The sequence below is a fragment of the Platalea leucorodia genome (assembly GCF_965183815.1).
Source record: "Platalea leucorodia genome assembly, chromosome: 4".
NCBI classification, from domain to species: Eukaryota; Metazoa; Chordata; class Aves; order Pelecaniformes; family Threskiornithidae; genus Platalea; species Platalea leucorodia.
The window spans coordinates 113,895,338-113,908,597 of NC_138826.1; the positions used below are offsets into that span (position 1 = coordinate 113,895,338).

The following is a 13,260-nucleotide window of genomic DNA, read 5'->3' on the forward strand; positions in this document are numbered from 1 at the left end:
GAAACTTTAACTTTTGTTTAACATCATTTTTGTAAGGTGTTTCCTAAGATGAACATAAAGCAAACTATCTGAGAAGACCTAAAGTTCTTTTATGAAGATCCATATGTAGGAGGGCTGAAATATTTTTATCCACAGCAGAAAACTCTGCTACATAATCTGTGGCATTGTAATAGAAGGATGCTTTTGTCTACAAATAGGACCAACCAGCAGAAGAGAATGAGAAATGAATTTTGCCAGCATATTTCACTATTACTTGTTGGCACCAGGAGAACATTAAAACTTGCTGAACATGGATCAGCTGAACAGTTTAATTCAAAGCTGAAGAGTTCAAATCAGTTCCTTATTGTGCTAGGCAATATAGCAATAGAGAGCAAAAAATAGCCATTGTCTTAAAGAGTTTACATTCTCCACAGACAAGAAGGACAAAGAAGGCTTCTTGATATGCAGTGTATAAGTAGGTATCTGGATACACAGAGGATTTCTGAGGACTTCAACGTGTAAGATAGATACTGCCTTTCCTGCTTCTTTTCCCTGTTCGGTGGTATTTCCCCCATTTCTCTACAAACTGTATTCCCTAAAGTTCTTCTGAATTTCTGTTCTTCAGGTTTGTCTACCTGGAGCTGCCAGCTGCAGCCAAGACGCCTTGCACAAGGTTTCGCTGGTGGCAGCCCGTGTTTTCAGGGGAAGGGTATGATCAGTGGGCCATTGATGACATCATCATTTTGTCAGAGAAGCAAAAGCACATCATTCCCGTTGTTAATCCCACTTTACCACAGGTAATAAGCAAGAACAGGCTGTAGGTATCCCCATGGAACAGGAACCATCCTCTCTGTTAGCAGACTTTTCTTTGAATATAATTTTCTTTGAAAATACTGGGTGTATTTAAAGGAACAGCTGTAGTGTTTGCAGCTGTGTCTCTCTGTGTGGGAATGACCTGGATCTTATCACAAAACCATCAGGCTCCTAATCTTTGTGACAGAGGATGTAATTATATATCTCCTCAAAAAGTTAAGACAGAGATCTTGGAAATTACAATTTTCTGAAAATGACAGAAAATACAAATTGCAAAATTTGGAAGTTGATCATTTTGGAAATTATTCTGAAGTCACACTGCAAGGTGATAGTACTTGTTGTTGTTTTTCTTTTCATTTCTAACAGAACTTTTATGAAAAGCCAGCATTCGATTACCCTATGAACCAGCTGAGCGTATGGTTAATGTTGGCCAACGAAGGGATGCCCAAAAATGAAAGTTTCTGTTCTGCCACCCCCTCCGCCATGCTCTTTGGTAAATCAGATGGAGACCGGTTTGCAGTGACTCGAGATTTATCTCTTAAGCCTGGATACGTCCTGCAGTTCAAGGTATTCCTTAAACATAAATCCCTGCAGAATATCAGTAAAGCTGCCCTTAGTCAGTACTTCCAAGATGTCACTGGGGCCAATGTTCAAAACAAGGTGATAAATTATACCACTGCATAAAAAGATGTGAAGAGCACAAGTATGAATTCATACAGCTTAAAATATCATGCTGCTTTCTAAAAGTACAGCCAAAACCTTGGTGCAGGAGAGCTTTTTTACCCCTCTGGAGAAATTTTAAAGCTTGTTTTTGAACACGTTTCAGAAGTGGGTTGAAGTGACTGTCATTATATTCGAGTTGGTACTAGGAAATGCTACTGCACTGTCAAGGGGAAAAGGATTTATCCCATCTGGGGCCCTGTGACTACAAAAGCTCCAATGTGGCTTGCGTACATTTTTTGTATTTTAAACTATTTAAGGACTTACAGGCTGCTCTGTACTCCAGTGTGGGTTTTTCATATAATTTACTTTTATTGTGTCAATGAATGTAGGCTCCAATTAGCATTCTCTTCTTTAAAGGGCTTACAAAAATTTCAGTGGTCTGACAATACATCAGAATATGGGCTCCAAAGAAAGTATATTTGCTTTGACAAGCTCTTGTTTCTGAACCGTAATCAAAATTTTATTGAGTTTATAATGAAATCCCATTGGTGAATTCTGGAGGTTGGTTGCAATGCAATTTTAATGAGCTCACCACAAATACATGGTCCTTACATAATTGGTGGATACAGACACTGAATAATTTACAAGTGGAATTATTAAAGAGATCAGATGTTTACAGGCAGCTTTTCAAATATAATTCCCACAGTTCTATAAATAGGAAAGTTAGTTAGAAATAATGGGATTTGTAAAATAATCTCATTTCATCTAAAAGTTATGCTAATGAAATGCTATACAAACTGAGGGATGGCAGTACAATTTCTGAGTGAGTATTGCTTGTAGTTTTATACTTTAAACTGTCTAAAACCCCAAAATATTTCAATATATAAATACCATTTAGCCTGGAAAGGAAGCTATTTGCCTCTTGACCGCTTTCCTCTACTTCAGTGACTAAGTCTCCATTCTGCAGGTTTGATGATGAAAAGCATTTCAAAAATTGTTTAGTCTGAAAAAGAAATACTTAAAAATAGTTCATTCACCTTCCATCTCTGAAACACTTGGCAATGTAACATAAATATACAAGACATAAACAACATGTATCAGAGAACAGTGAGTGCTTCTTTATAAAGTCTATTATTTAAGGCCTGAATTTATACTCCTCTCTTTTTTGGAAAGCTTTTAAACTGGCCTGCACATAAATGTGTTAGTCCTATTTGCATGCTTTAATTTTAAACACATGGTTAAATGCTTTCCTAAGTTTGTGGAATTTCCATTTTAAATAGCTGCCTGGAATAATTTTGCATTGATAAACTCAAAGACAGTAATTTGTCAAAATTATTTTATCTTACATGAATGATTTTGTTTTACATTTTACATTCTACAGCTCAAGTAGAATTTCTGCAATAAAATAATGAAAACTAATATTTTTCTGATAGCTTGAAAAATGAAACTGAAAACTTCAAATCAGCAGTTGATTTTTGTCTCGGTTACGTTCTCATTTCACATTTTAATATGCATTTTTCTACTTCGGCCAATTTTGCTCTGTTCTGGGGGCCCGAACTGCAGCGCCAACTCCCAGCTGTCATTCCTGTGAGGTCAATGACTAGGCTGTGGTCAGGGCTCGCAGCCCAGGGCAGGGGGGACCCGGGAGTCGGGCTCATCCTCTGGGCACCTTGGAGTGGACTGCAGATGGGATGGGGCTCAGATGCAGCTCTTCTCACTCCTTCCGTCAAGGTGCCTGCACACAGGTTGCTGTTTGTGGCCGGGACCTGTGAAAAGTTCTTTGCGCATTTCGGTGTGCTGAACCCAACAACCTCAATGAAGGGATAGTGGGAATTTTTACTGAGAAATGTCATATACCTGTAAGAAATGGACTCCAAGCATCGGTCACTGTTTGCCAGCAGGGTTCAAAGCAAGAGTTCAGAGAGCTAAGCCTCCCAAACCGAAAAGTCAAAGGTGGTTCACAGCCAGTAAATACCAATAACAGTGCTCCTATCTGTTGCTCTGCTTTTTTGCAGCTGAACATTGGTTGCACTAACCAGTACAGCAGCTCTGCTCCGGTTCTGCTTCAGTACTCGCACGACGCGGGGCTCTTCTGGTCGCTCGTCAAGGAGGGCTGCTACCCTGCATCACCGGGCATGAAAGGATGCGAGGGAAGCTCCCGGGAGCTGAGCGAGCCAACAGTGTATCACACAGGAGACTTTGAGGACTGGACAAGAATTACTATTGTTATCCCCAGGTCGCTTGCAGCCAGGTACTGTACATTGTAAACCAGTGATGCCAGTAGTACCTGTGAATTAGCTGCCTCTTCTTTGATGCCACATTAGGAAAAAGTTGCAAGCTGTGAATAAAAGCAGTGTTAAAAATCGGCAGATCTGGGGAAAATATACTGGGCTCTCCAAAACAGGGAGAAGCTTTCCATTTTAAAGGTGTCAGAATGGTATATAAAATGAAATTACAAAGCAACAAGGAACGCAGAACGTTTTAATTTGACATCAATCTCTTTGTCATGGTGCTGTCTGTCTTTATGCGTATCAGTTAGGTCAGAGGCACCAGCAAGAGAGTGATAAGTCACTTGAATCAAATAGGCCATTTGAACAGGATTAATTTTACGATTACCACTGGGCGAAGAAACCCTAGAAGAGTATTTGACCTGCTGCATAATGTGCTGTGTCATTGAAGGCAGCCAGGACAGCTGAAGTCAAAGGAGAGAGGAGTGATGAGTGTGCGACCTCAGCATCGGGCTAATAAGAAAAAAAAAAAAAAAACAAACCATCAGATGGTGGAAGACACAAATAAGCCTTGAAATCAGGAGGTTTTTCTCAGTCTTACTTGGATTTGGCTGAAGTGTCTCGCTCCCCTTTCTCACTGTCTTACACCGTCAGTAAACCGCCGTGGTCTGATTTGCTGCCTGCACCAAGCGCTGCCAGCACAGCTGGCAGCCGGCCCCCGAGCCCCTGGCAGTGCCCCTGCTGCCTCCCGTTGCTCTCCCTCCAGGCAGCCGCTCTAGTGCTGCCCCCGGATTTCAGCTCCATCCTCCTGCCGCGGGCTCCTCATCCTCCAGCCCTGGCACAGATTTTGAGTATGTGGCACATTGTGTAGCAGGGGAGCCAGTGCCTTTGCCGCAAGGAGCTGAAATAGCAGCGTGTACCGTAACAAGTTTGTCTTTTCTTCAGTAATTAGCCAATAAAAGCAGGTGCCAAATTGCACAGATCTGACACCAGCTGATTTGATTTACCCAAAACAAGCAGTGCAGAATCAATAGCAGCAATCTGTTTGGCATTATGTTCAGTAATGGGATCAGGAATAAGAAGCTCATGCTAATACATTAAAAATGAAAGTATTGTGGGTACAATGGGAGTCTCAGCGTTGTGGGTCACTTTGGAAATTGTGGCTCATGGGTTATCCAGAGAGCATCCCGTTTCATCAGTTGGTGCAAAGCACTAGCACAATGATCACCTACTTACCAAATCCCAGTCCACAGCAGAAAAAAAGCAATAGGTTTATTACAAGGAGGATCTTAGTTAATCCCTTGGATTGGCAATGAAATTTTAAATTTGTTCCCCCCTCTGGAGCTCCTGTAAAATGATTCGTCTAAAAGTTAAAGACTGAAAATTAAAAAACAAAATATTTTTTCTTATACAGATTTCCTATGCTGTGGGTCAGCTGGAGTAACTTAGTGTAGGCTCACCCAAGTCCCCACAGCAGTTTCAGTTATACAAGCTAAGGAACAGATCACTGTTTTCCAGGAATTTCATGTTACCATCCAAGAATAAAAACTTTGTATTTCTGTCCGCATGTCCTGTAGGATACATTATTTGCCATTATTTTTATAAAGTGGATGTTTTTTCTTGAATCCAAGTTACTCGAGGGTTTTTTACTCAAAATTATATGATCCTGTAATAAACTCTGCATCACTGCCATTATATAAGTACCATAAGAAATGGAGGTCTGGGATTTTAAAATGTAGTTAGTAGTTTGGGTTGAACTGAGTAGTGAAAGGCATCTTCAGAGTCACGTCTAATCATTCACTCTTGTTGATAAAACCATGTATCTGTTCTTTGCATCACACTGTTGGATACAGGCCAGAGAAGTCAAAATACATTTAAAAAAAAAAATCTGGAAAAAATATCCATAAGTAAAGTTGCACAAACTGTAGGATGTCAAAAATATTTTCTAGGCATCCATTTGCATCTTATTTGCAAACAACTAATTTAGGAAAAGCTCCTTTTAATCTTAAACAAAGAGCACATAAAGTATGCAGTAGGTATTGAAGCTGGGAATAGTAATATTTTGCCTTTCATCATTGTTTCTCTGCAGTAAGACTCGGTTCCGCTGGATCCAGGAGAGCAGCTCCCACAAGAGTGTGCCTCCTTTCGGCTTAGATGGCGTTTACATTTCTGAGCCTTGCCCCAACTACTGCAACGGTCACGGGGACTGCGTCTCGGGGGTCTGCTTCTGTGACCTGGGCTACACAGGTAAGGCAACGTTTTTTAGATGCAATTACAGTAAGCATTGGCTGAGTTAAAGCTGTAAATCTAGCATCTTGTTTTTCCTCTCCGATATTCCAGAAAAATATATGATGACATAAATTTCATGGGCTGCCAGCAAGGATCTTTTCGTTTTGTTAAACAAAATTCAGCACAGGCAAAACAGAGCAGCTGAAGGCAGCTGACACCGGTGATGTTTCTGGCAACCGCAATCTTTGAACATCACCATCTGCATGAATGGGGAAGGGACTAGTGATAGAAGAGAAAAACAAAATAAAGTATTATAAACAAAAAAGTCTGCTTAAAAGCCTTTGGATCATCTTCAAAAGAATTGCTGTTGTTTTTGAGTCCCCTGGCCATCAGATGGCATGGGACCAGGAGGGAACATATGTTCTGACAAGCCCTTCTGTGGAAAATTCTGCTCACTTGTGGTTTCAGGGGCTTTTATGCTGAAACACACACAAAAAAAAAAAACCAACAAACCCAATGAAAAAAAACAGTGATTGACAAAACCAGTTGCGCGCTGCACTCTTTTCAACCCTCTATACCAACAAAGCAATAAGCTAACATCTTTTGTTCAATTTGTTTAAAATGAAATAAAAGGATAATATTTTTCTGTTCACATAAAATGCCTTATCAACATAAAGCGCGGCTGGTTTTCACCTAGTGAAATAAACCATCTTAGAGTTTAGAGGAAGAAGGCTTATTCTGCCTACAAAAATTTATAAAGAGGGTTTAAAAGGTACAATGCTGTCATCAGGGCATTTTCTTAGAAAAGGCCAGTACTTTCTCATATGTGGATGCAACAGAACCATCTGCCAATGTACTGTATCTGACCTTTACTCTGTTCAGCACAGTTTCACCAAAGCATCTCCCATATTTTTTTTTTCTTGAAGCATCACATGGAACCTGTGTGTCTAATGTGCCTAATCACAGTGAGATGTTCGACAGGTTTGAGAGGAAGCTAAGCCCTCTCTGGTACAAGATTACAGGAGGTCAGGTTGGGACAGGCTGTGGCGTGCTCAGCGACGGAAAATCTCTGTACTTCAATGGACCTGGCAAAAGGGAGGCGAGGACTGTTCCCCTGGACACCACAAACATCAGGTCAATCCTCAGTGCTGCTTCTCACAATTGTCGTGTATTCGTGTTGTCTCCTCTCCACTATTACAGGTGTAGGTGTGAGAAGGTGTGAAATGTTTTTCTGGTAATCACAACTTGTGTAAGAAATCTTAAAGCCAGAGAAATTACTTTTTTGTTCATTCTGGTGTACTACCTCCTTTTCTTGAGAGGGAAAATTTACATTAGAAACAGAATGGAATAGCAGCATAGAAAGTATGAACTGTTTATCCTTCTGAGAAGACGGTTTGCATTGTATTCTAGATGGACAGGCAGAAGATATGGTCTTGAGACTGCAAAAAAACAAAGATTCTGCCCATAGCAGGACAGAAAAACTCCCTTTCCCTCGACTGCGCTGAATTGCGGGCATGCCGATGGCGTAGCAATGAGCTGTTGTTTACTTGCCAGATGTTGTGAATTAGTCCACTTGTCAGAAGTGCAAAAAAATGGAATGTGAATTGTTTCTGTGTAGTCAAGAGGCTAACAAGCCTTCACCTCTCTCCCCGCTACCACTAAATCCTGCTCTGCTGGTAGCAATTATCTTTTTTCTCTCAAATTGTCTAATTGATTAATGTAATTAGGATAAACAAAGGGCTGTTAATTCTAACCATTATGTAGCCTGGAGTTTGCTGTTGCTTTGTCTGGTCTCATGAGGGATCATGCACCTGAAACCTTGCCCACCCTACAATTATATCAGTTAGCTTAATAAAAGATATTTCTCCTGACAAGTACTGCTCCAAGGGTAAGTAATGCCGTGATTTGCTGCATTATTTAATTCAGTGGGATTTAGTGGGATCATTCAGCAGAGATTGGCTGCGAATTACTGCTACCCCTCTTCAGCTCAGACAAGTGCTTAGGGATGTGTGGGTGCTGTGGGTTTTGGGACATCCTTAGCTGCTCCCCGGCCCTGAGCAGTGCAGCACCACCTGCCTTTCCTCTGTCCCCTCATGTCTGACAAATTCTCCTCCAACAAATATGTGAATTATTTATATAATTATGTAAATTACTTAATAATTAAATTAACTAATTGTTTGACAAATACGCTTTGGACAAGTACATGTTTGCACTGGAACTCTGGAAAGAACTGAGCACTTCTTTTCTGTTCCACCATTTTTTTAAATCTCATGTTATTAATCCTGTGAAGCATGATATTGGAAGTAACCACATCATCAAGAAGTCTATGTTTAAATGGTATTTTTGAGTTTTTCCTTCTTTCCTGGAGAAATCCTTTTATAAAAGAAAAGGATTTTCTTTAGCTTTAAGATTACTTTGAATCCACTTTTAATGTCAGATACATGTATTTATAGCTTTCCATTTTTATAGAGTCTGAACCATTTAAAAAGCCAAAAGAAGTTTTAAAATACTGAGCAATGCTCTTTTTTGACTTTTTTAATCTATCACTACTTCTGTTTTGCATGAGAACATAGTCATCTGATGTCTCGAAACTGCCCCAAGAATGTAAATGGCCAGAGGGACACTTGATAAGAGAAACTAAGATCCCTCTTCTGAGCACAGGCTTACCATGTGAGCTGCTGTCCTGCTGCAACTGATCATTTTGTCAAAATAAACCAGCAGTAAATCTTTTTATAAGCATCACAGTGAGCAGTTTAACTTCCTTGAGCAAGTCAAGTTTGACGCCACACCCCTGGGCTGTTTGCTAGACAGAACAAAACACTGTCATCTCAAACACAAATGGGACTAACATGGATTTTTTGGTTTCTTCAGCTGCACTTCTGCTCAAGGGTAGGATTCTTCTCATGCAGCTGGACCAGAACATGGACTCATTAGACTACAGCAATTACCCCAGGCTGCTTTTATGCTCAAAGGAAAGAAATAGCTACTTCAAAAGGGCAATGCAACTCATCCTAAAATAGGGTTAGCTAAGGCCAGTGCTTTGTCTGCTGGAAGCATGTATTTTTGTCATTAATTATAAGGGAATCTGGGTTGATCATGTAAGACAGACATCCAGCCTTCACACACCTTGCTTAGAACAGGTGCATCCCACTTTAATGTTCGAGACCATCTGTAACATTAACTGGGTCTTTTTTCCTAGAAGCAAAGGCAGACAAAGTTTGTGAGAGTGTGAAGGGTTAACTGAAACACCCGTATCCTAAAAAAAAAAAATAATTCCTCAGCCTAGAAATTTTTCTGTTACTGGAGCTAAAATAAATGTCACTTGAAAAAGGAGATTAGAGGGAAGTACTTTTTCCCATTTTGGTACTACTTTTTGCATTCAGTAATGCTTTGCATAGAATTCAGTTATCTTATTAGAGGTCATCTTAGCCCCTGCACAGTTATCTTTTATTTGTGCATGGGTTTTTTTGGTTGGGGCATTTTGGTGACTGAGTAAACAGCGGGAGAATATGCCTTGAAAGACATACCGTAGATATGTGGATTGAGGGTTGTGAATAGGAAGGCTGAAACTCCTGCAGTAGATTTTTAAGCTTCTTATTTTTCAGGTTAATAGTGTTTTCCCAGACCTTTTAAGATCTTGTTTCATTAAATCAGGCTTGGAAGAGCAAAAAACTGAAAAATATTGCAAGACATTAAAGTTTTATTTTCATTCTGAATTCCTGCAGATCTACCTATGCATGTTCCCTATCATCTTGCTTCAGTTACATAAAATTTACACTTTACATAAAAAAGCTGTAAGGAATGTAAAGAATTTTTGTTATTTTTTTTAAGAAGTACAAAGACCCTTCTCCTCCTCACCCTTCTCTTCCCAGAGGAGTGAGGTCCATGGGGGCCCAGTGCTCCCGGTTCATTCTGCTCCAAAGGGGCTGAGATTTGCCAGCCCGAGGTGCGTGGTGCTGCTCAGGGAAGCAGCCCAACAGGGCACCACCAAACTCAGGTTTCATGCTCAGAGCATTTAAAACTAAAGCTTTCTCCCTGAAGCCGATGATTGTAAACAAGCACTCGATGTTAGCATATATGTTAAGTGCTATCATAATCCTGGCTGCGTTTGTCCTGTCGTCTCCTTATTCCTTTATACAATTGACTACACTTTTTTCACAGACATTAGGAGAATGTCCCATAGCACTGAGAGCGCCGTAAGTGTCAAAACTCATTTCACCCAGACCATTTCTTGCCATACACTTCAGAACCCCCTGGAGTCTCTCCATCCTTTCCCTTTTGTGTGGCCCAGTGTGCCAAAGGCACAATTTCACCAGCAGTATTTCCATCCTCCTGACCGACAATACGATACCTGGATGCATTTTGGTTACTGATGAGCTACTGCCTCCCATTTTGATGGCCTGTCCCTTATGACACTTCACTATCTGTTCAGTGAGAGCATTTCCACACAATGCCTACCTGGCAGCTAGATAAAAATGACAGAATATGTATTTTTTTTTTTTCCAAGTGGTGACATCTGGCTTGTTAGCTGACTTGGCTCCCGTCTGCGTTACAGACTCCGTTGCTAATGACTGTGCAACCATCCCAGAGAGCTGTTCTGGGTCAAACATTTATGGATCAGATGGGCTGATTCACCCTTCTGCAGAAAGGGTTTTTTTTTGTCTTTTGTTTCTGCTTTTTTACTGATCGTTACATTTGGCAAGCATAAAAGAGAATTTCACCATGGAACTGTAAATCTTTTCACCTCTGAGACTGCTGTCTAGTGTTTTATTGCCTGAATACTGTCTCAAGACAACAGAGCTGCAGCAAACAATAAGACCTACCTGGCTAAATAGTGTAATACTGCCAGCCTGCCTGTTCTTGAGCTATCTGTGGGGTTATATTATGAATGAGACTGATGAGTATATTCTGGCTTGTCTTAGTCCTTATGGATATACAAAACATCTCAGTTAGGAGATACCAATTTTGATAACAGAACTGGACTGCATTTGGTTTTAGAATCAGAAGAGGATTGTGACATTGTGTATGTAGCGGTGGGTGAGGGAAATTGGAGTCCTATCTGTGTCGTACTGACTCTGGCTGTAGTCCTGTGGCTTGTCTGTGATTTTACTGATGTCACTACAAATTAGGACCAAATCTCCTAAAGCGAGAAGAGTTATCCCTGTGGGGAGTTATTTGAGTTACAAATCAAGCCTTGTTGCTTCACACAGAGACACAAATTCACCTCAAAAATAAGTATTTAAAATAAAGAAGTTACCTACAAACAGTAGAATTAATGAAGCCCAGTTCCCTTTAGATTTGTATTCTTTGTTCGTCCAAAACCTCTGCTTGGCAATGACCCCATCTCTCCCGATGCGCTCCATGAGGACACCCCCAGCACAAGGGACAAGCAGTTGCTTCCCAAAAACATCACATCAGCAACTACTCTAATAGTTATAACACAACAGGCAGGCACCATCCTAAGTCAAAAAACAGCTAGGAAACAAGGAGGAGAATGACATCGACGACTTTCAGCATGTAAAAGCTCAGAGCGGGGATGAGTCCGGGTTCTCTGTTCTGTTCACACGCTGTTTCAGGTGTGCGATGCAGACAACCTGTGAAGAAGACGTGGATGAGGGGGAAATGGCATTCTCAGTCATCTCAGTGGACTTTACGTTAGTTATGACCAGATAAGACTGAAACAAATGTCAGAGACGTGCAATGAAATTTAGTGAGTGAGCAGCAGGACATTAATTAAAACAAATTGCTGTTATATAGCACAATAGTACACATCTAAGAGGAAATGTAAACTACTCCGATACCACAAAGTCACAATTAAAAATATCAGTTCAGCAAGGGTACTGGGGCATCACTGTAGATTGGAAAAAAATTGACAATATTTTGGCGCACAAGGATGGGATAATTATTAATTCAAATATGGCTAGATAGTAATGTTCCAGGCTTAGCCAAACTTCTGTCAATAAAACCAGCGACACTCTCTCAGAGAGATGTTGCAGCTTTAGAACGGTTGCAGAAAACAGTTATGGGAAAAATCAAGGACATGGAAAAACTTTCATGCAGAGAGACAGATAAAAAGGTTGCTATGGTTTACCATAGAAAGGAGGAGAAGAAGGTAGGGAAGTGATAAAAGCACTTACTACAGGGAAGGTTGCAAGAAAGGCAGATCAGGAACATTTTTTCCCCGTTTCATGACATGAGAACAAGAGGATGTTCAATGAAATCAAAATGTATAGGTTCAAAATGAAAGGGTCTACTTCACAAAATGTCCCATGAGCTCTTTTCACTGAAATTTCTTTACATCAAGAATTTAAGGACCAAAAAGGGATTTGTGGTTTAGTGAGGAGTTAATAATTTTATTAAAACTCTAATATTGTATTTTAAATCTTAAACCAGTTTCCAGTTACAAGATGCCAAGGTCAGATCTGATGTAAGGAGCACATTTGCCTGCTTTGGAGTTTTTGCACCTTTGTGTGAAGGAGGGAACTACTAAAATCTTGCTACTCAGTCCGACAATACATTTATTAGGCACAGGATCAATAAACCACATCACCTTCTTCTGTCTTGGGTCCTCCACTGTTTACTATGGCAATGCTTGATTTCCCTGGGAACATTACCTGATCAATAAGCCTGGAATAATGACCTAACTGAAAATGCCACATTAGTTAAGAAAGAAAAGTTATCCTGACTGATCTTCTGCTATCAGAAGATAATTACACTTCTCTTCTACCCTGATTTTTTTAACAGGCTAGTTCAATTTTATGTACAAATTGGAAGCAAGGCTATTGGTAACTCCTGCAACAGACCAAGAGCCAGGAATGAAGGTAAAGCCTCTTTTCCTTGTAATAAACTTTTTTGTATTTTGGGTCTTCTACAGTGTTTTTGCCTTTTACTGCCTTTACAAAATCAAAAAGATTGTTTTGTTTTTAACATAAATCTGTTATCTCTTCAGTTTTCATAAATGGTGCAGAAAACTATTTACTTTTGTTCCACATTTGTATTCATACTTATTTCCACCAGCCCTAATGGTGATCTATGAATAGGAGTAAATTTGTTGGAGCCGCGATGGTTTAAGACAACATTTACAAGAAGAGGTGTAATAGCTTTTATTAGAGTACTTGATAGTGTTGGAAAACAGGTAAATTTACAAGTACAGAGGACTTTCTTCAGGTCTGAAATAAAAGGAATAAAATTCAAGTTCAGGATAAAGTGAGCAACCTCCGTTTCTGACCTGAAGTAGAGTTGTGTGCCTGAAAACTTGTTCAGCTGCCCAACTGCACCAGTGGGTCTAACTAAAGACTGCCTTCCAACCCAAGCTCATGCATGATTTACCTGAAATACAAAATAATAA

General features: G+C 40.1%; 1 protein-coding gene across 1 annotated transcript in view; it reads left to right on the top strand.

Annotated features, from left to right (window-relative positions):
* RELN (reelin) overlaps positions 1 to 13,260 on the top strand; it is a gene marked incomplete at its 5' end in the record, with an annotated part of 297,323 nt that overhangs the window by 226,434 nt on the left and 57,629 nt on the right. The window contains 6 exons of the mRNA XM_082311058.1: positions 605 to 776; positions 1,159 to 1,359; positions 3,471 to 3,706; positions 5,773 to 5,930; positions 6,839 to 7,046; positions 12,657 to 12,733. Of these exons, the coding sequence (XP_082167184.1) occupies positions 605 to 776; positions 1,159 to 1,359; positions 3,471 to 3,706; positions 5,773 to 5,930; positions 6,839 to 7,046; positions 12,657 to 12,733 (1,052 nt within the window). The remainder of the gene's footprint in view (positions 1 to 604; positions 777 to 1,158; positions 1,360 to 3,470; positions 3,707 to 5,772; positions 5,931 to 6,838; positions 7,047 to 12,656; positions 12,734 to 13,260) is intronic.